At 34.3% G+C, this 20,355-nt stretch overlaps 2 protein-coding genes across 2 annotated transcripts; one reads left to right on the top strand and one right to left on the bottom strand.

The window, feature by feature from the left end:
- LOC109236071 lies at positions 14,266-14,940 on the bottom strand. The gene is made up of 2 exons (XM_019402296.1): positions 14,935-14,940; positions 14,266-14,805 (listed from the first exon to the last, which is right to left on the bottom strand). The coding sequence occupies exons 1-2, from the start codon at positions 14,938-14,940 to the stop codon at positions 14,266-14,268; spliced, it is 546 nt and encodes a 181-aa protein (XP_019257841.1).
- LOC109235632 (IAA-amino acid hydrolase ILR1-like 5) lies at positions 15,185-19,387 on the top strand. The gene is given in 5 exon segments (XM_019401811.1): positions 15,185-15,704; positions 16,180-16,305; positions 17,545-17,859; positions 18,056-18,184; positions 18,741-19,387. Coding segments are annotated over 5 exon segments (1,305 nt in total). The 5' UTR covers positions 15,185-15,350; the 3' UTR covers positions 19,122-19,387.

Raw genomic sequence — 20,355 nt, 5'->3', positions numbered from 1 at the left:
ATAGTCTTCTAAACAAATAATACTTTCCAATTCTTTAATTATTTTCAGAAAATAATTTCACGTAAAAATTCATTCCTCGGACTCGGGACCTCGGAATTTGATTCCGGGCACACCCCCAAGTCTCATATTTTCCTACGGACACTCCGGGACTGTCGAATCACGAGTCCGGGTCCGTTTGCCCAAAATGTTGACCGAAGTCAAACTTAATCAATTGAAACATCAAAATTTTTATTATCTTTCTCACAAATTCATATCTAAACGTTCCGGATACGCGCCCGGACTGCGCACACAAATTCGAGGCAAACCCCCAAGTGAGGTTTTCACGGCCTCTGAAATACAGGGTGAGTAGGAATACAGGTGATGACCCCTTTGGGTCGTCACATATATCCTTAAATTATATAAATATAAAGGTTAAAAAGTCGATCAATGTTTCAGGGATATTTTAGTCGTTCATATTTAACATAAATTATTTGTGCTTTTATAATAATACTAGTCATTATGTACGTGCGTTGCACGTAAATCTTTAGTCAGAACTCTTATGTGAAAGAACAACTAACTAAATTTATCAACAAATTATTTACAAGATGAAATGATCGTTGTAGAGTAATTGACATGATAAAAATACGACAATCATTTTGAATCTAAAAATTAATGGTATTACATAAACAGAATACTTGAATTCAAACTGATATCGGCTTAACTTACAAAGATGACTAATTTACTTAAGTCTCATCTGCTAGAAAGATATTCATAGAAACTTGCACCCATATTTTTTCCTTTACATTAGATTTTATATTTTAAAAATTATTATTTAATGATTTTTTATTAATTAATATTTAAAATTGACTCAATTATTTGAATTATGTAGAAGTCATAATATTTAGGAACATAAAGTAGTTATAAAAGATATCTAACTTAATTTAGTTTTTAACTTTATATGAACTAATATAAATTAAGATTTTAAAGCGTTGTAAGATTTATTTTTTTTACTTTAACTTAAAATTTTATAAATGTTTTTAGAGCTTAATACTAAATTTTTCTTTTCTTTTATATTTGTAAGAATTTAAGATCCCTAAATTAATTAAAAAAAATTTCCCTTCTCCAAATAGAACTCAAAATTCTCACAAATTGCCGTACTGAAGGGAAATTAAGCATATAGACTCTTCCTCTATCAAATACAACACATCGCGAGGGAAGAATGTTGTATTGACTTTACAATATGCTACGTAAATATCCTATTCTCCCACATTTTTTTTTTGTAATTATGAATAATAATTCTTTTTAAAAAAAAAATTATGGACATGCCTTTTTAATCCAAGTAGAATCAATTTTGTAGGGTTGGTGTATATGTAATTTAAGTCGAAAAAGAATTCCATCATTAGGTAATTTACAATTAGATCCTTAAATTATATAAATATTAAGGGCATAAAAGTCAATCAATGTTACGGGGATATTTTAGTCGTTCAACATTTAGCATAAATTATTCGTGCTTTTATAATAATATTACGTGCGTTGCACGTAAATCTTCAGTCAATTATTTATGTGATAGAACAAGAATTAAATTTATTATAAAATTATATACAAGAAGAAAGAATCATTTTAAAGCAATTAACATGGATGCAATGGAATTATATAAATCTGTCATCTATTTGTAAGAGGTGGTTAAAAGTATTTTCATTCATGTATAATTGGTGTGACGTTGTAACTTCAGCAATAGGGAGGACACTTATTTTATATTATAATAATTCCATTTAAATTTTATAATATTATCCAACAAAATAATTTATCTTTTTGGAAGCATAAGATAATCGGCTCTTATTGAGTGTTGTAGATTAATTGTGAATTCTCATGTAATTGCTTGTGCACGAGATGCTATGGTTCATACTTGAAAAGTGATAGATGTATTGGAAATGGAATGTCACAGTGTCTCAATTCTAACCAAATATGCTAAAGCGAATTTCTTTTCTACTTATCCTCCATGGATTGAATGTGACCACCGGAATTGCCGATCAGTCGATCACATACAATAGACTGCGAATGCAGCATAATCTTTTTCTCGTTAGATCTGATTATATAAGAATAAGATACGAAACTTCTATATTTAAAACAAAAAAGCTTCTAAAATTTAAAAAAATAAAAAAAGAAGAAGATGTGATTAAACCACAATTGAATAGTAAAAGATGAAAAGACACAACATTAGAAATCTCCAATCATGAAATTTTGCCGGCTCAATTGCTAGCCCAGGCAAAACATGATGACAAGAGTATTAGTTCTTCAGAATGTGGTTTTTACATCGATGATTGTAGTACGATTTATATTTCTGAAGGGAGAATTATTATTTATTGGACGATAAACGCTATCAGTAAAAGAGTATAAAGTGCGACCTATAAATTATGACCCTAAACCAAAGCATCATAATTAAGAATAGGACAAAAATAGTTATTGCCGTCAAATTCATATATATGGCCCTAAACCAAAGCATTACTCAATTTCGGGAAAAAAAAGAGAAAAAAGAACTAATAATGCCTTTGGGAAACTTTGCTTCTTTCTACAACAATATCACAATTATATCCAATAGCCACACCCCATAAACTAAAGATTTCAGCATTAACAAATTAAAGGAATAAAACGAAAGCAAAACAAAACCATGTTAAGAATTCATTAGCATATAAAGACATCATGGGAGAGCGCCAAAAGAAGAAGAAAAAAAAAGGCAAAGCTTTTGACATGCTTAATTATAGCCAATTAAAAACTGTAAATATAGTAGTAACAAGGCTGTAAACTACTTGTCAGTTTGAAAGTTTAAACTTTTTTTTTGGTTTGGAACTTACCCGGCGAGAGGCTTATGCGGTGTTATATCTGCATCAAAAAAGTTTATTATCATGAATAATGTGGAACAATACCCATACAAACTGGAGAACTAAATATCAAGCGTAGCCCAAGAATTATACGCAATATCTTGTAGTAGTTTAGATTGAAAAAGAATTTCAACCTTGGATAATTTACAACTACATCCTTAAATTATATATAAAAATACTTAAGAGCATAAAATTCGACCAATATTTTTGGGATAGCTTAGTCGTTGATAGACATGAGGAATATTCTATAAACAAATATTATCTATTTCCAGATCTAACTCCACATAACATAAAACAAAAAGATTTCAACGTTAAGAAATAAGGGAACAAAAAAGAAAGCAAAACAAGTCATGTTAGGAAAATTATCTTTGGTTTGCAAATAGAAAGAAAAGAAATAAAAAAGAGAAGCTTTTGACAAACTGTAAATACATGATAATATGTATGAACGCCATGAAGTTATAATGTAAAGTACTTGTCCGTTTAGAACATACTCGGCTAAAAGTTCATGCGGCTATACACTTGCGAGAATATCTATGGCAAAGAAGACACGGTAAAACCTTTTTTATAATACTAAGGATGGTTCCAGGTATTCTTATTCAGGTGGGACTTGTATGGAAGTAGGATGCCTGATTTGTATAAGAATTCAATGCAAATTTGTACTACTGTGAGGTTTTTGATGTTAGAATTTTAGTTTAGATCGGAAAAGAATTCCAGCCTTGGATAATTTACAATAACATCCTTAAATTATATAAATATTTAAGGGCATAAAAGTCGATTAATATTTCGGGAATATTTAGCATAAAATATTTGTACTTTTATAATAATATAGATATAGATATAAATATAAATATAGATAAAACAAAGTAGCATGCCTTTAGAACTTCAAAACAAAGTAGGACATTATGTTCTCGTTGAACAATTTCAAGAAATTGGATTATATGGTGGCCCAAGCGTTTTTTAGGATTTTGATTTAAGAAGTATGTCCAAAAGGAATTAGATTTCATCAGAACGGTTATTATTCCAATTATATCCTTTTCTTGGTAGTAATTGTATTTAATATTTTAAGGCTATTTTGGTACGTCAATATTGTATTCATACTTTTATAATAACTAGTATCTATGCCACGTGATGGTTTAAACATTTATTTATATGAAGGGACAATAAAATTCAATCAATGAAAGAAATTTTATGTATAATAATACAACAATAATCTAAATACCGAAAAATATTATTACATTAGCATAATATATAAACTCAAAATAAAAGGACATCATCAGAACTTACACAAATGATCAATTTAGTCATGTTAATTAGATAATTATGTATTATAGTTTAAAAGTATTTAATGTGATGGTTTTCTTTTTCAAAAGAAGTCATTTAAAAAAAGAAGAAGTATTTAATGTGATGGTATCTTACCGAACACTTCTTTGTAGACGATGTTTTTTTATGTATAGTTCTTTCTAATGCTTTGGCTGCTCTGCCATAACCAGAACTCTTGTTGTCGATATTGATATCCCTCTTGAAAGTGCAACATATACTTGTTCGTGCAAGAAAACATATTACAGTAAATATATATTTAGGATGTTTGTCCTTGTACTTTATTTATTATAATTGCAAAACATAAACATACAAAAAATTATTTTTATATAAATTTAAAAGGATATTCTTGAGCTTCAGAAGACGAAAGCTGAAGAGAGATTAATATATAATTAGAAAGCACATATACCGGTATCATAATTTTCGCTTGTGTGACGTTATTATCAAAACTTCTCTATACCATCTACATGCTATTGCATAAGCTATTCGGTAGATCCAAGTTTTCAGTAGCACGACGAGCATAATTTTTTTCAAAATCAACCTATAAGCAATGGAAGATCGATACTCCCTCCGTTCCAATTTATGTGAACATGTTTGACTGGGCACGGAGTTTAAGAAAAAATAAAAACTTTTGGAATTTGTGGTCCTAAACATGTCAAAAAGGGCCCAGAGTATTTATGTGGTTATAAAAGCTTCTCATTAAGGGTGGAATTGTATGTTTAAGCTAAATTGTTACAAAATTTAGAAGAGTCATTCTTTTTGGAACGGAACAAAAAGGAAATAGGTTCACATAAACTGGAACAGAGGGAGTATATAACACTAATATACGTAAGAAATAATAAACTTGACAACAAGCCTGTATGGTATAAGGCCATTTGGTATTAAAGTATTTAAGTATTCTTTTTGGTAGTAATTGTTGATATCATCTTTTGTTGAGTCAAAAACTGAAAAATATTTTATTTTTACCATAAAATTTTAGAATCAACCTTTTATTTAGTTGATCAACATATTCATTCCTGCTAGCTAACATAGCTTTTTTATTTCTATCATGCAATTTACACAAATTGTATTTTAATTTAATGCGTTTTCCTTACTAAATGCACTACTATTACCATTGAAGTTGATAATCAAGTGTTCTACAAGAACTAAATCATCTTTTATTGAATGCTCTTCTTCGTTTCCGACACGAAGCAAAAAGCCACTAAATACTGGATCTATTCTTACTTTATATCTCTTGTCACTTGAATCATTTTTATTTGAGGCCATAAGTATAATTTTGGCAAGCTAGCTTTTACGGTCACTGCTTTCGTCGATTTTGGAACTACTGGTAGTACTTGATAGAAATCACCTCCCAAACCATTAATTTTTCACCAAACGGTTCATTAATATCTAATATATCTCTAGAACTCCGGAATAACATGCGTTGCATGATATTCTCCGTCAATCATATAGAAATTTAAGGTTAGTTAATGTTATTTTTATTATATTATATTTATTTTATGAGGTACAAAAGATTAGAATCATATCCTCTTAAGTTCAAAGTATACATTCCCTCTTTTGTTACTATCCTTGTGGAAAATCATGTTATGACAAATAATCCAATATTAGGGATTGAGACAGTGAACATATGTTGTAAAAGTTTTTAAAAAATATTAGTCATTTTTTAGCGTAAAAAGTCAAATTCTTGTGCGAATACATTTAGTTGCACGTTATTCAATCAAAGTTCTACAACAATTATAGGAAATAAGAAGTTTTATTTATCAAAGGGTTAGACTTTATAATATTTCTATCCACAATATAAATAAACTATGATAAAAATCATGCTCTTCGTAAAACAAATTTACAACTTTTTCTTTTACTATTCTATTATAATGATAGCATTAGTGGCTAACTTTTTTGTTTCTAAATGTCTAAAGTAATAATATACTTAAAAACTAATTTAATTATTATAGTGATCACTAAGAATAAGCTATAATATTTAAAAAATATATTCCTTCTGTTTCCATAAGTTCTTTCTCACTTCATGGAGTCCTTTTCATACGTATTAGGAAGAATTTCAGCTATTTTATATTCTTTCAACATAATTATATATTTACCTGCAAAAGATAATCAACCAACTTTATGATAGCTATTTCTGCTCTTTCTTATCCTCTTTTCTTATTTTGTAAGTACATCTATATTGACCATTTTCTTTGTTCTGGACAATTATGCTATATAATTTGCTTATATTGTTTAATTTGTACTTAAAAGGTATGATGGAAAAAGAAGAAAAAGATTAACATTCTAATTTAATTAAAACAAAACAATATAAAATCCAGAAAGATTAAAGAATTTGACCTTAATCGAAACTTTAATATGAAGAGACAAGTCATATCGACGGATATTATAAATAGATATTACATAAAAGCATAGTAAATAAATAAACACAAGAGAAAATCTTAGATTCTATTTTAGTGACCATGACCGTCTTTCTTCTAGTTCCCGAATTCTTTGACTCATTCGTTCTCTCTACACTCTATATCACATTTTTAACATTTTTAATTTTCTTTCCACCTCATCAAGTAACTATGTTTATATGTAAATAGAAAATAAAAGTATATCATATCTACAAATTATAGATAAAAAGTTAAACTCACCTTAAAATATGCAAGATAAAATAAAAGAGTGTAACATTGCATATGAAAATTTAATATTTTAGCACCGCAAGAATTTTCTTTCCGCAACATAAGTTTTAGCAATGCTATCAATTGCATGATTTTTCTAATGCGTCAGCACAGAACAGAACATTGACCTATCTCTAAACCTCCCATTTAGTTTTTTTTAACTAAATAATCACGTCTCCAATTAATTAAAGAATACCTAAATATTTTTGCGTTTCTTGGTAGAACAATTTTGTTCCTTTTTAAATTAGAGAATACTGCTTGAAAAGTTATTTTCTTTTATATTTAAGGATTCCTGTATTGAACAATTTTGTTCTATCCTAATGGGTACTTGTCTTGTTTATTTAATTTATATTCTATTATTTGAAGAAAATTTACTTCTTTACTAAAGAGTTCTTTTTCACTTTATTTTTTTGTTTAATGTTACGCCTATTTACTAAAGTAGTGGACATAACAATGACTTATCCAGTTGCAACTTAAAATTTAGAATAGGCCAAATTAAGATATTAATTAAAAAGAAAAAAATATAAAAATAAAAGGGACAACATGTGTCTTTTGTACTAACTTTTAAATAAATTTTATACTCTCTATGCATGGATATATGACATTGATTATATCCTCTCTTTTTTATTTGTTATTTTTTACTTTTAGTTGGTATATCTGTTTAAGTTTGAGCTTTTTCTCTTTAACTCCTTGTTGTTGTCCAATATGAAGCCATAAACCTACCGTAGCCTACCATAGTTCCTCCCAATTTTGGGGTTTTGTCTTTCCTCGTTTGGTTCATGTAAAATTCTTAACGTGTAGTATTATGTTCTAAAACTAATAGGATTATAAGGTTAATGTCAAGAATTCCAATTATGTCCTTTTATTGTGAGTTATTATATTTAATATTATAAGATTATTTTTGTAAACCGACATTGTATTCATGCTTTTATAATAATATAGATTAGTTTCTACGCTCGTGCGTTGCACGAATATTTAAAGTCAAGTATCTCATAATTTATACAAAAGATAGTACCATATATATATATATATATATATATAAGAGAGAGAAGCTCAATTAATTGACCTAATGACCCAAACAAGTCTTAATGATTTCTAGGACCATACACGGCCGTGTTGGACTTGATCCACCCATGAGTGGCCCAAAATCAAGTTTGACGCACTTGGGCTATCTCGGAACGGCCCAAGTTAATTTTAGCACAGTTGAGAATCAACCAAAATGGCAAAAAAGAAAAAACAGATTTTAAACCCAACAAACTTAATCAACTCAAATAATTAAAATGGTTAGGGAAATATTTGGCATGGTAGATTTATGTTTAGGCCGAGAGAGGAGAAAGAATAATAAAAGAGCTCATCATACTTGTGAGAGACGAACGAAATACGGTCAAACAATTTTAAAGAAGTAATCTAAGCAAGCATATAGGCTAACAAACATAATTTAATCCAAATAACTAATTAAGTCGATTATAACTCACTAAAAGCAATCGTAGTAGAAAATGATTGTTAATTTGGAAAGGAGAGAGTAGTAACTATGACCATTAAAATGCTGTCTACTCCATCACACTGCTTCCCTCCTTCTTTGATCCTCTTCTTTCACTGAATATTCAACACCATGAATCTATCAAACTCTAACCCAGATTCAACTCACTCCTCAAATTTCACAAAAATCCTCCTTTCTCCAAACACTCCTCACCACTTTACCACATGATTTACTACCCCCCGCACGCAAACCACTCCACTTGATCTCGATTTGGTCGACGAATCGGACAACCCACATGAATCAGATGAAAAAGCTAGACTATATTCCCCTTGGAAATTCTCCATTTTCATCAAGTTATTTGGCAAGGCCATTGGGCATCAATTGCTAAAATCTAAATTACAATCCCATTGGCAACCAACTGAACTACTGCATCTTATTGATCTAGCTTCTGCTTTTTTTTCTTATTAAATCCACACAGGAGAACAATCTGCTACATACTTCACACGATGGACCATGGCTTATACTGGGCCATTTTCTATTCCTAAATTTGTCGCATCAACTGCCCAACTTACTTATGGGCCAGACTACCGGAATTGCCAACTGAATATTATGATCTAACAATTCTACAGAAAGTTGTCAACAAACTGGATCAATTATTGAAGATAGATACCTGCACCTCCTCCGCTGCAAGAGGACGATATGCCCGAATTTGTATCCAAGTCCCACTAGAACAGCCTTTGAAAACTCATGTTTATATAAGCAACCATAAGCAAATTATTCTATATGAGGGTTTAAATCTACTCTGCATTAGATGTGGGCGTTTTAGCCACAATGCAAGGGTATGTCCTCATCATGTTCCCAGTAATACACTCAGGTGCGGATATACGTTTGGGACTTCGCCCAAAAAAACTACTAAAAAGCTGGGTAAATTGTACTTAAACAGGTCAAAACGAATAAAAATAATTTAAGATGAACCCGCTTGTCAAAGCAAGAAAATTAGTCTGGCTGGTTACTCGGTGACCTTCAAGCTGCACGGTCACAGGATCGATTCTCGACATCCAAAATGATGTATAGACTTTTTGAGCACAGTCAAGTCACAAGTGGCTCAAGATCACAACAAGCACCAAATTTGACTAAGTACAGTAATTAGCGGAAATTTACAGCAAAACATACCAATAAATAAAAGTTAAAAAAAAATGCTCAATTATGGCTATTGTTAAAATTTTAGAAAGTTTATCATTAAGAATAAAAAAAATTCAAAAGTCAAGAGAACCACTAATATTAAAAATAGCCGAAGAGGAACTCCATGATGTAAAGTTTTGCTTTATCCGTAAAATTGAAATTTTAATTTGTTATTTATATAAAATACCAAATGGAAAGATATTCTCCTAAAGTATCGTTCAAGGTTTTTGTCAAAATGAAGCTAGCATAGGAGGCCAACCTCCATTGTTGGCCAACTTCGAGCTGCCATAAAGAGAAGAAGAAGAAGATTCTAGAAGGAGAGAGATTGGGGAATTTTTCTCTATATCATGTAACTGCTAAAAGACAGTACATATATACATGTGTATAAAATAAAATCACAGCCGATGACTGTAATGACTATATTACCCTTCTACAACCAACTAAGTAACTGATAAATACAATACACTCCCCCCCCCCCCAAGTTTGGAGGTGAGGGTTCACTGCCAACTTGTGTAGAAGGTCTGAATGTTTGATTCCTGTGAGAGCCTTTGTTAGAATATACAGCTATTGTCATGATGGAAATGTGATGAAGTGTAATCAGACCATCATGTAGTTTATCTCGCACAAAATGACAGTCAACCTCTATGTGCTTCGTCCTTTCATGGAACACTGGGTTCTCTTAGCAATGATGTATTTGCTGCTTGGCTATCACAATACTTGAATGGGATCAGAACATGGGACTGTGAGTTCCTCCAATAATCCTTTGCACCATACCAACTCCCAACCACCTTTCTCAGTATCTATATTCTGCCTCTGCAGAAGATAATGAGAACAGTAGTTTGCTTCTTCGACTTCCAGCTGATGGGGCTTCCTCAAAAACACTAAATACACCACTTACAGATCTCCTTGAGTCAGGACATGCTGCCCCAATCTGAATCACAAGTAGGCTATGATCTTGTAAGAAGGATTTTGGACAAAAAAATCCCAAGTAGGGTCTTTCTTCAGATATCTGAGTACATGTATGGCAGCCTTCAAGTGAGGCTCTCTTGGTGTCTGCATGAATTGACTTAGATGCTGTACACTGTACGCAATATCTAGCCTTGTGTTTGTGAGAAAGTTAAGCTTTCCAACTAGTTTTCTATAGTAGGATGGATCAGACATTAAGGGGCCCTCTTCAGCTTTCAGCTTGGTTGATGAATCCAATGGAGATGAAATAGCAGAGTACCCCATACAATCATATTCCTTCAAAAGATCAGTGATGAACTTCCTTTGGGATATCAACACTCCATCATCTTTGTAAAGCATCTCTAGCCCCAAAAAGTAATGTAATTTTCCCAAGTCTTTTATTTTGAATTGGTTGTGTAGGTAAGTCTTCAGTGCTTTAATTTCCTCAAGATTAGTTCCAGTAAGAATCACATCATCAACATATACAGCTACAAAAACTGATGACTCACCTTGCTTTTGTAGAACAAGGAGTAATCATTGGTTGAATGCTTGAAACCTCTAGAATACAGAGACTATGCTAGCTTGTCATACCACTGTCTACTGGCTTGCTTAAGGCCATACAAGGACTTCCTTAATCTGCACACAAGTTGTGTGTCTTCTATCTTCGGACCCTGTGGAATCTCCATGTAAACCTCCTCATGTAAGTCTCCATGCAGGAATGCATTGTTGGCATCCAACTGATAGAGGTCACATCCTTTCTTCACTGCAGTGCTGATCAGGGCTCTAACAGTGGTCATCTTCACTACTGGGGAGAAATTTTCTGTGTAGTCAATCCCACCTTCTTGTGTATAACCCTTTACCACAAGTCTTGCCTTGTATCTTTCCACACTGCCATCTGCCTTGTGCTTTATCTTGTACACCCACTTGCACCCTATGGCCTTCTTACCTGCAGGTAACTTAACTAGGTCCCAAGTATGGTTAGCATATAAAGCATCAAATTCTTGTGTCATTGCTACTTGCCAGGCAGGATTCAAAGCTGCCTCCTCATAAGAGTATGGTTCACAATCATGTGAGATGTTCTTAATTAATTCCTGACTATCATGGCTTAATGAGTTGAAAGAGACAGAATGGTTATGTGAGAAAAGAGCAGTTAATGAATTATGAGGTGGCTGTTGTTCAGGATTTATAGTGTTGTTCAAGTGATTGTTTGTTTGTAACTTTGGTAATGTACAAATATAGTCTTTGAGATGTGAGGGTGTGCTAAGGGTCCTGTTTGATCTTCTGGGATAATTGGTTACTTGATTAACATTAGGCTCCATGTCTTGTGATGCTTGGTTGGATGGTGTTATATGTGGTTCTTGGTGCACTTCAGTTGAGTTTGATTCTAGATTTTGATTTTCATATGGAATGTGATTTGATATATCTGTAGGGTGTGACAGTTGGTTAATGTCTGGTACATCAAATGTGGGACTTTCAGTGACAGAAGTTGGTGCATCCCTATCATGGTTGTAATGACTATCAAATGAATTTACTGTGGAATGAGGACAAGTGGAATTATGATTTATCATGTCTAACACAGAAGGAAAGGAAGAGTGTTCAGGAGAAATAGCAAAGGGAAAAATGTTTTCATGAAATACAACATCCCTAGACACATGTACCTTCTTTGTGGTCAAATTGAGAACTTACCCTTTGGTCCCAAAAGGATACCCTATAAACACATGAGGGGTAGCTCTAGGTTCAAATTTGTCTTTGTGAGTTTTGAGTGTAGCGGCATAGCACAAGCAACCAAAACTTCTAAGGTGTGAGTAGGTTGGTAATCTGTTATAAAGAAGTTCAAAGGGCATTTGTTGTTAAGAATTGAGGAAGGCAGTCTATTTAACAAATATGTAGCAGTCAGAATACACTCTCCCCAGTATTTCATTGGTAATTTGGATTGATAGAGTAATGCTCTGGCTGTTTCTAATAGATACTTGTGTTTTCTTTCAACCACACCATTTTGCTATGGTGTATATGGGCAAGTTTTCTGATGGATTATGCCCTTTCCATGGAAATATAACATGGCCTCATTATTCACAAATTCCAGCCCATTATCTGACCTAACAGCCTTAACTGATGCATCAAATTGGTTTTCAATCATGGAGATGAGGGCTTTGATGGCTTGGAGAGTGTTACTTTTACTGCTCAAGAGATGAGTCCAAGTAGATCTACTAAAGTCATCAACCATTGTAAGGAAGTATTTGTAATTGTCATGGGTTGTTATGTGATAGGGACCCCAAAGATCTATGTGCAAAAGTTCAAATTTTTGGTGGTAGATGAAGTTCTTTGACTCAAGGGTAATCTTGTTTGCCTTGCCATGGGGCAGACATGGCAAGTAAAAGGCTGTTTGTGGGAAAATTCAACAGGTATGGTGGAAATAGTTCTCATTTTCACAAAAGGTACATGGCCTAGTCTGTTATGCCATATATGTTCATTATTGTCTTTATGAGATGATAAAGATAACAGAAGAGAAATCTCATTAGAGGAAGAGTCAGTTTTATTTCTTGAGTGAAAGGTATTTACATTGACATTGTTGTGTGATTGAGATGACTTATCTACATTTGACAAGGACTTCCTAGGTGAGTTGTGACTCTTTCCTTTCTGTACAACATCAGTCAATGCAAGAAAACAAGGGTGAGAACAAAGGTTTACAGAAACAGAAAAAGAAACAGACTTTGAAGATCCATGACACTTAGGGCAAAGGAAGTACAATCCACTCCTTGCCTTACCAATCTCCAAAGGCCTCTTCATTGAAGGGGCCTGCATCATACAAAGGTATTTGCTAAAATTAACTATGCAATTGAGATAATCAATTAGGGAATGAACAGAGATGAGATTGTACTTGAAAGTAGGCACATAGAGAACTCTAACTAAGGTTAACATGGGACTAAGGGATGCATCTCCAATTTCTGTCACTTTTACTCTATATCCATTTGGTAGGGTGACTAAGAAGGATAGGGTAAGGTTCTAAATTCTTTAAAAAGGACTTTCTGTATGTCATGTGATTTGAGGCACCACTATCTATTATCCATAGGCCAGTAATTGATTTAGAACATCTACACACAGTTGTTTCAGCAATCTCCTTATAAGTGGAACAAGCTAGAATACCTACGAAGTTTGCAGCTCCACAAGTCATGTTGTTGTCGAGGCCCTCTCCTGTGTTTCTCCCAGGAAATTTCTCCAACAAGTTAAGCAATTGATTGTACTGCTCCTTTGTCAAGCTCTGAAGCCCCTGGCTTTGATTTCCTCCTTCCATTTCCTCAGAATCTACATGAACATTTGCAGCAGATGCAACGTTTCTCCCCTTTGTGAATTTAAAGTCTTGCGGAAATCCATGAATTCTATAGCAAATGTCCCTGGTGTGTCCTGGCTTTTTGCAATAGTCAGAGAACACCCGAGTCCTAGCAGGTGGATAGCCTGATTTGTTAGAATTGTATGAGTTTGCCCCTGTATTACCTCCCCTCTGATTGTAGTTTATTCTGAACTTAGCATTTCCAGGTCCATTTGCATTTAATGAAGTTGATTCCATAACTAATTTGTTGTTCGGCTTAACCTCTCTCTGTTTTTCCTCCTGGATCAGGATAGAGAAGGCTTGAGCTATGTTGGGCAACGGGTTCATCATCAATATACTGCCTCTCACAACTGTGTAAACTTCATTTAGGCCCATTAGGAACTGAATTAGCCTACGATCCTGCTCAGCCTTTTGCATATTCGCTTTTGCACCACAAGTGCATTGACAATTGCACTGTGCATGTGCATTCAAGGTGTTCAGTTCTTCCCAAAGTCATTTTATTTTTGTGTAGTATCCTGTGATATCCAAAGTGCCTTGGCTAAGGTAATTAATTTCTTTCTGTAGTTGATACAACTTCGCTCCATTAGTCCGATCATACCTATCCTCGAGTTCCTGCCACAATTCCTTAGCGTCGTTGACATATTGCAAGCTGTCAGCTAGATCCTTCGAGAGTGAGTTCAAAATCCAGGACGTAACCATGTCATCGCAACGAGCCCACTGGTCGTAGGTTACTTCATCAATTTTAGGTTTCTTACACTTTCCATTGACGAATCCGACTTTGTTCTTTACTGACAAAGCCCTAAGGATTCCTCTTCTCCAGGACCTATACCCAGTTCCGTCGAAAACAACAGGAACTAGCGTTGTTCCGGCACTCTCCGACTGGTGCATGTACAACGGACTAGTCTGATCCATGCTACCAGCTGTGTTTTGATCTTCCTTGTCTCCAGCCACTGAACGAGGTGAATTAGCAGAGGAACGGAGTAATTGATTACCAAAATTTTGAAGAAATTGGGTGAGAATTTTCAGAAACCCCTTTCGTCAAGTGTGGACTTGTATCTTTCCGATTTGAACAGATTTTTGAGATTAGAGAAACAGAGAAGATGAGCGATTAGAGTTGTGCTCTGATACCATGTCGAAATGAAGTTAGCGTATAAGGCCAACCTCCATTGTTAGCTGACCTCGAGCTTCCATAGAGAGAAGAAGAAGATTCTAGAAAGAGAGAGAGTTTGGGAATTTTCTCTATATCTTTGTAACTGTTAAGAGACAATGCATATATACACGTGTGAGAAATAAAAATCACAGCTAATGAATATAATGACTATACTACCCTTTTACAACTAACTAACTAGCTCATAAATACAATACACTAACATACTACAAAAATACAATAATCGCAATAAAGATCATTTCATTTCATCATTGAAAACAGCGACAAAACAAAATCACATAAGTACCCCCGAATCAGTCAAAGTGTCAAACACCCAATAGTTGAAGAAAATGCTCTCTTATACCCCAGTAAATAATCTTCAGAAATTGCTACTCCAGTTGTAAATAACCCTTTTACTGTTTGATCGCGAATGGAATTTTACCAAAAACTGGCAACATGTTCTCATTTGTCGCTTTTGTGCTTCATCCTCTTACATTCCATTCAAGTTCAAGGTAGCTACTTTGATCAAGAATATGGTAAGCAGGTACTGAGCTCAGCAATACAAGATAAAGATTGGTTAGTATCCATAAGAAGGATAATTCATGAATACCCAGAACTCAGATTCCAAGAATATAACACCAGTGCTCTCATTCGTACTGAACTCGATAAACTTGGCATTTATTATGAATACCCTTTTGCCAAAACTGGTCTTGTTGCTCAAATTGGTAGCGGTTCTCCTCCTGTTGTTGCTTTACGAGCTGATATGGATGCCCTTCCTCTCCAGGTTCATACACAATTTTTTTACTATCAATCAATTATACCTAAATCGTGAATTAGTTGGGCAGTTATATGCAGTTCCGAGCTAGGTTGTTCCCTAAGGGAAATCAAGATATAAAGAAGTAAAGACACGAGAAAGTCACGGAGATTCAATATATAGAGTATATACATAAGAAAAAAAATTGACCTATTTACCCGGTGTGATTTTCGACCCAAAGGGTGTCAGTTGACTCCCCTTGGACAAGGTTGCTCTGCCCCTAGTTATTTGAATCTTCTTGTATCTAATTGAGAGGAGTCAATATAGTTAAATTATTTATACACTGGTCATCAACCTACCACAATCCTCCAACTTTATTCAAATTTGCAACTGGCTATGTTTTGTGAAGCTTAAATAGGTGGAGTTAGAAAGAAGTTTTCTTAATAGTGTGCATATTTAGTTATGGAATGTCTCTAACATTATTCTCGAGTGAATATAACAATAGGAGCTTGTTGAATGGGAGCATAAGAGCAAAGTTGCTGGCAAAATGCATGGATGTGGACATGATGCCCACACGACGATGCTTCTTGGCGCTGCTAAGCTGCTGAATGAGCGGAAGGACAAACTTAATGTAAGTTTGTCAACTTTACCCACTTCACTAGTGCTGATTCATTTGGAATGTAATTTGTGCTTGTGTGATTCTTCAACAAAAGATTTTTTGCACAATGTTGACCAATGACGAGATTGTCTTGTTCTCAGAAGTAATAATATTAGGTTTGCGCTATAGTCATTATGCTGATCATTTTATCCGTTGTGCTTTGACTTCTTATCTAGGTTTGCATGTACACTAGGCCTTTGGAGCTTATTCTAAAAGGGGGTATTTCTTAAACATAGAGGACTGTAAGAAGATAGATGAAAACATTCTTTAATAGAGGGGGGGGGGTATTAAGTGTACTTTGTCGAGATAATGAAAGAACAGACTCAAAAGGAATAGACCAAAAAGGATATCTTTTTGCCTTGTTATCAGATTAGTTCATTTATTCACATGTCTCCCTCGGAACAGTCCAAATTTCATAGCAGTGTCGCAAAAAAGGAATAGTTGTGCTGTTTGTTATCGATGATTCTGCTTAACTTGGATATGACCATGTTATTCTTTGATTCTCTAAATCTGAAACTTGGATCATCCTTCTGTGGGTGACTAGCAGTGCCTGTGGGTAATCATTTTTGCCTTTTCCTTAGATGAACATATAAAGTGATTTTGCCCATTGAACATAGTTGTGACCATTCATGATTCATCAATTGTCTCGATGTGGAGAACCTAGCCCTCTGATCCTCCATGGCTTGCGAGTTCACATCCAGATGAAGCAACCAGAGAAACTAATTCAGGCATGACGAGAAATTTTCCAGTCAAGAGAGAGGATCGATCGGAACCTGTTGAAGGAAAGGGTAGATGACGGAGCATTGGCCCAAATCAATTTCTCTCTGGTACCACGAAAAAGAAGCTGAGAAGACCGATAACTTCTATCTACATTACAATAACGATACATGGCTGCATGTATAGGAAACGAGGAAACCATGAATGTTTTTTTGAATTCTTTTTTGCTTGACCAATAAAAAGGAATTCAAGACTGAATCACACTTTCTAATTACTTGTCAGTCTGTAATTGATTGACTGATACTATTAGATATTTCTTTTCAACTTTATAAGAATACATTTGTCACATGACACTCGTAAAGCACTGGTCGAATTGACTTATTCTGTTTTTGCCCTTTGTGTGGCATCATTCATTATCTATCCATTCTTGGGGTAGTCTACAATAGAAAGTTGATTTGTTGCTTGTCTCTATTTTTATTTTTTGAACCCGAAAAGGGAACGGTAAGACTTGTTTTCCAACCTGCGGAGGAGGGAGGAGCTGGTGCATATCATATGATCAAGGAAGGGGCTCTAGGTGATGCAGAAGCTATATTTGGAATGCACGTTGATTTTAAAAGACCTACAGGGAGCATCGGTACTAGTCCTGGGCCCATTTTAGCTGCTGTTTCCTTCTTTGAAGCAAAAATAGAAGGAAAAGGTGGGCATGCTGCAGAACCCCATGCTACTGTGGATCCAATACTTGCTGCATCATTTGCAATTGTGGCATTGCAGCAGCTCATCTCAAGAGAAGTAGATCCCGTTCATAGTCAAGTACGTAGCCTAATCTCAATTAGAAGTATAATCTTTGGTTTACACACACACAGAGACACACAGACACATAATTATGTAGGTACATATATTCCCTTCAGGAACATTTCTTGTTTTAGAAAGCAGTATAGCGTTTGAGACCTGAAGCCTCATTGACAGTTAAGTTGACTGAGATTGAAATTCTCATTTCTGCCTGAAGGTTCTTTCTGTTACTTATGTCAGAGGTGGATCAGCATCAAACGTAATTCCGCCTTATGTTGAATTTGGGGGAACTCTGAGGAGTCTTACAACTGAAGGCTTGCTTCAACTTCAAAAGAGGGTGAAAGAGGTAGTTTGCTTACATGAACCTTTGACTGTTGTTGACTATCAACATCTGCAAAACTAGATTGTCTGCCAGATGTCTTTAACATGTAGTTTTCTGTTAAAAAATTTAGTGATTTTTTTGAGTGATGTTTAATAGCCTTAAACTGAGCCTTCTTAGCTACTGAGAGCTACATAATCAAATTAACAAGATTAAGGGTGAATAATTCTCGAACACATGTTAACATGAATATAGAAGTCTCAGCTGAATGAATGATATAACTTGTGGTCTTCTTGCAATTTTCCCATGAAGATGCCATGTAACTCTAGCATTCATAACTGATCATCTTTCCCTGCTTTGCTTCTCTTTCTTTGTCAAAATCAATTTTATGCCTGTCCTCAACATAGAAGCTTATCATGTTTGCTATTGAATCCTCTATTTCTATTTCGCATTGCTGAATTAGATGCTAATCGTCTTCAATGTCAAGTATTGCTGCAAGATCTTACTAATTAATGTGAACAGAACCTAGATTTCTTGTGGCAACCTTGTGCATTTGTAACACACATTTATATGGAGCCTGCAGGTAATTGAAGGACAGGCTGCTGTGCATAGGTGTAAGGCGTACATTGACATGAAAGAGTAGGATTTCCCAGCATATCCAGCTTGCATAAATGATGAGCGCTTACATCAACATGTAGGGAGGGTTGGCAAACTCCTGCTTGGTTCCGAGAACATCAAGGAAGCTGAAAAGGTTATGGCAGGTGAGGACTTTGCCTTCTATCAAGAATTGATCCCTGGAGTTATGTTTCAAATTGGAATCAGAAATGAAAAAGTGGGCTCTACCCACGCCCCACACTCCCCTCACTTCTTTCTCGATGAGGATGTCCTGCCAATTGGAGTAGCGTTGCACACAGCCATAGCAGAGATGTATCTGAACGAATACCAACATCCCATTGCGGTTTAGATAATTTACATTGTTGTTAGTTAAATGTTCCAATCACTACTCATGCATTCTGTGCATTACAATGATTAACAATTAAATTTGAAGTGATGATTGTCTGTTCAGGTAGTTCATTTGCCATGGTAACTCTTGCGCTCTTTAAAGTTTCTCTCATGCAACAAGGCATCAAGCAGGCTGCTAAGTATACAGAAAATTTCTAGTTCCAGTCATGGTCTTAGGATTCACTAGTTTGTTTCTTCCAATAATCCAGTAACCTTTGAATTTTGCTATTCCTTTCCCTTTATTTTGGTATTATCTGTATGACTGTATCCAAGTATTATTGCACTGGTTTAATGAAATATCAAAAGAAAAAAAAAAAAAAAGCAGCATTCAGTGGATTGGATAAAAGCGGAAGTATTCACCCGGATGATGCAAGCGCTAGAACATTTGCAAATATCATAATGGCTTGCGAGTACTGAAATTTCGGGTTCAAAACAAATTAAAGGAAATTAAGCTAGCGTTTGGCCATAGATCCCAAATTTATTTTGAAAAATCTGATTTGGGTGAAGTTTGGTTTGAAGATGAAAATGTGTTTGGACACACGTTTTCAAAACATATTTCCCAACTTTATTTTGGAAAAACATGTATATAATTCCCAAGTTTTGGGATTTTGGCCCAAAATCAACAATTGGGGTGATTTTGGGATTTGGGATTTTGCCAAAATATGGGTAAAATTTATGGCCAAACATGAGTTTTGAAAATAAATCCCAAATTTATTTTGGAAAAACTCATGGCCAAACGGGGTCTAAATTTCAATTAAGGTTTGTTTGCCCTTTAGTATTGGTTAATCAAATGAGCGTCAAACCAAACTATACAAATATGCTAATGTGTGCTATCTTTTTAGGTCCAAAGCAATCTCGATTGAGAAATTTTCATAAAGCACAATCTTTTGGTAGTAATTAGCTATCTATAGATATCATTTGCTATATTACGGATTATAGATACCTTTTGTGTGGTTATAAGATGTATTTGATGTATTTAAGCTATTGTATTCATGAATACAATAGCAAAAATAGGCGTGAATCTGGGAAGTCCAGCTAATCAGTTGTTGTATTCGAGTGTATTCGACTGTATTCATGGAGTGAAACATGGAATTACAGCTGGACAGATTATTGTATTCAACTGTATTCGACTGTATTCACAGCGTGAAATAGGGGATTACACTATTTTTAAAACGGAAAGTGAATCAATTAACACA

Source organism: Nicotiana attenuata, chromosome 12, assembly GCF_001879085.1.
Source record: "Nicotiana attenuata strain UT chromosome 12, NIATTr2, whole genome shotgun sequence".
NCBI lineage: Eukaryota > Viridiplantae > Streptophyta > Magnoliopsida > Solanales > Solanaceae > Nicotiana > Nicotiana attenuata.
Note: the sequence above shows the minus strand (reverse complement) of the source record. Positions and strands in the feature narration are given on the sequence as shown.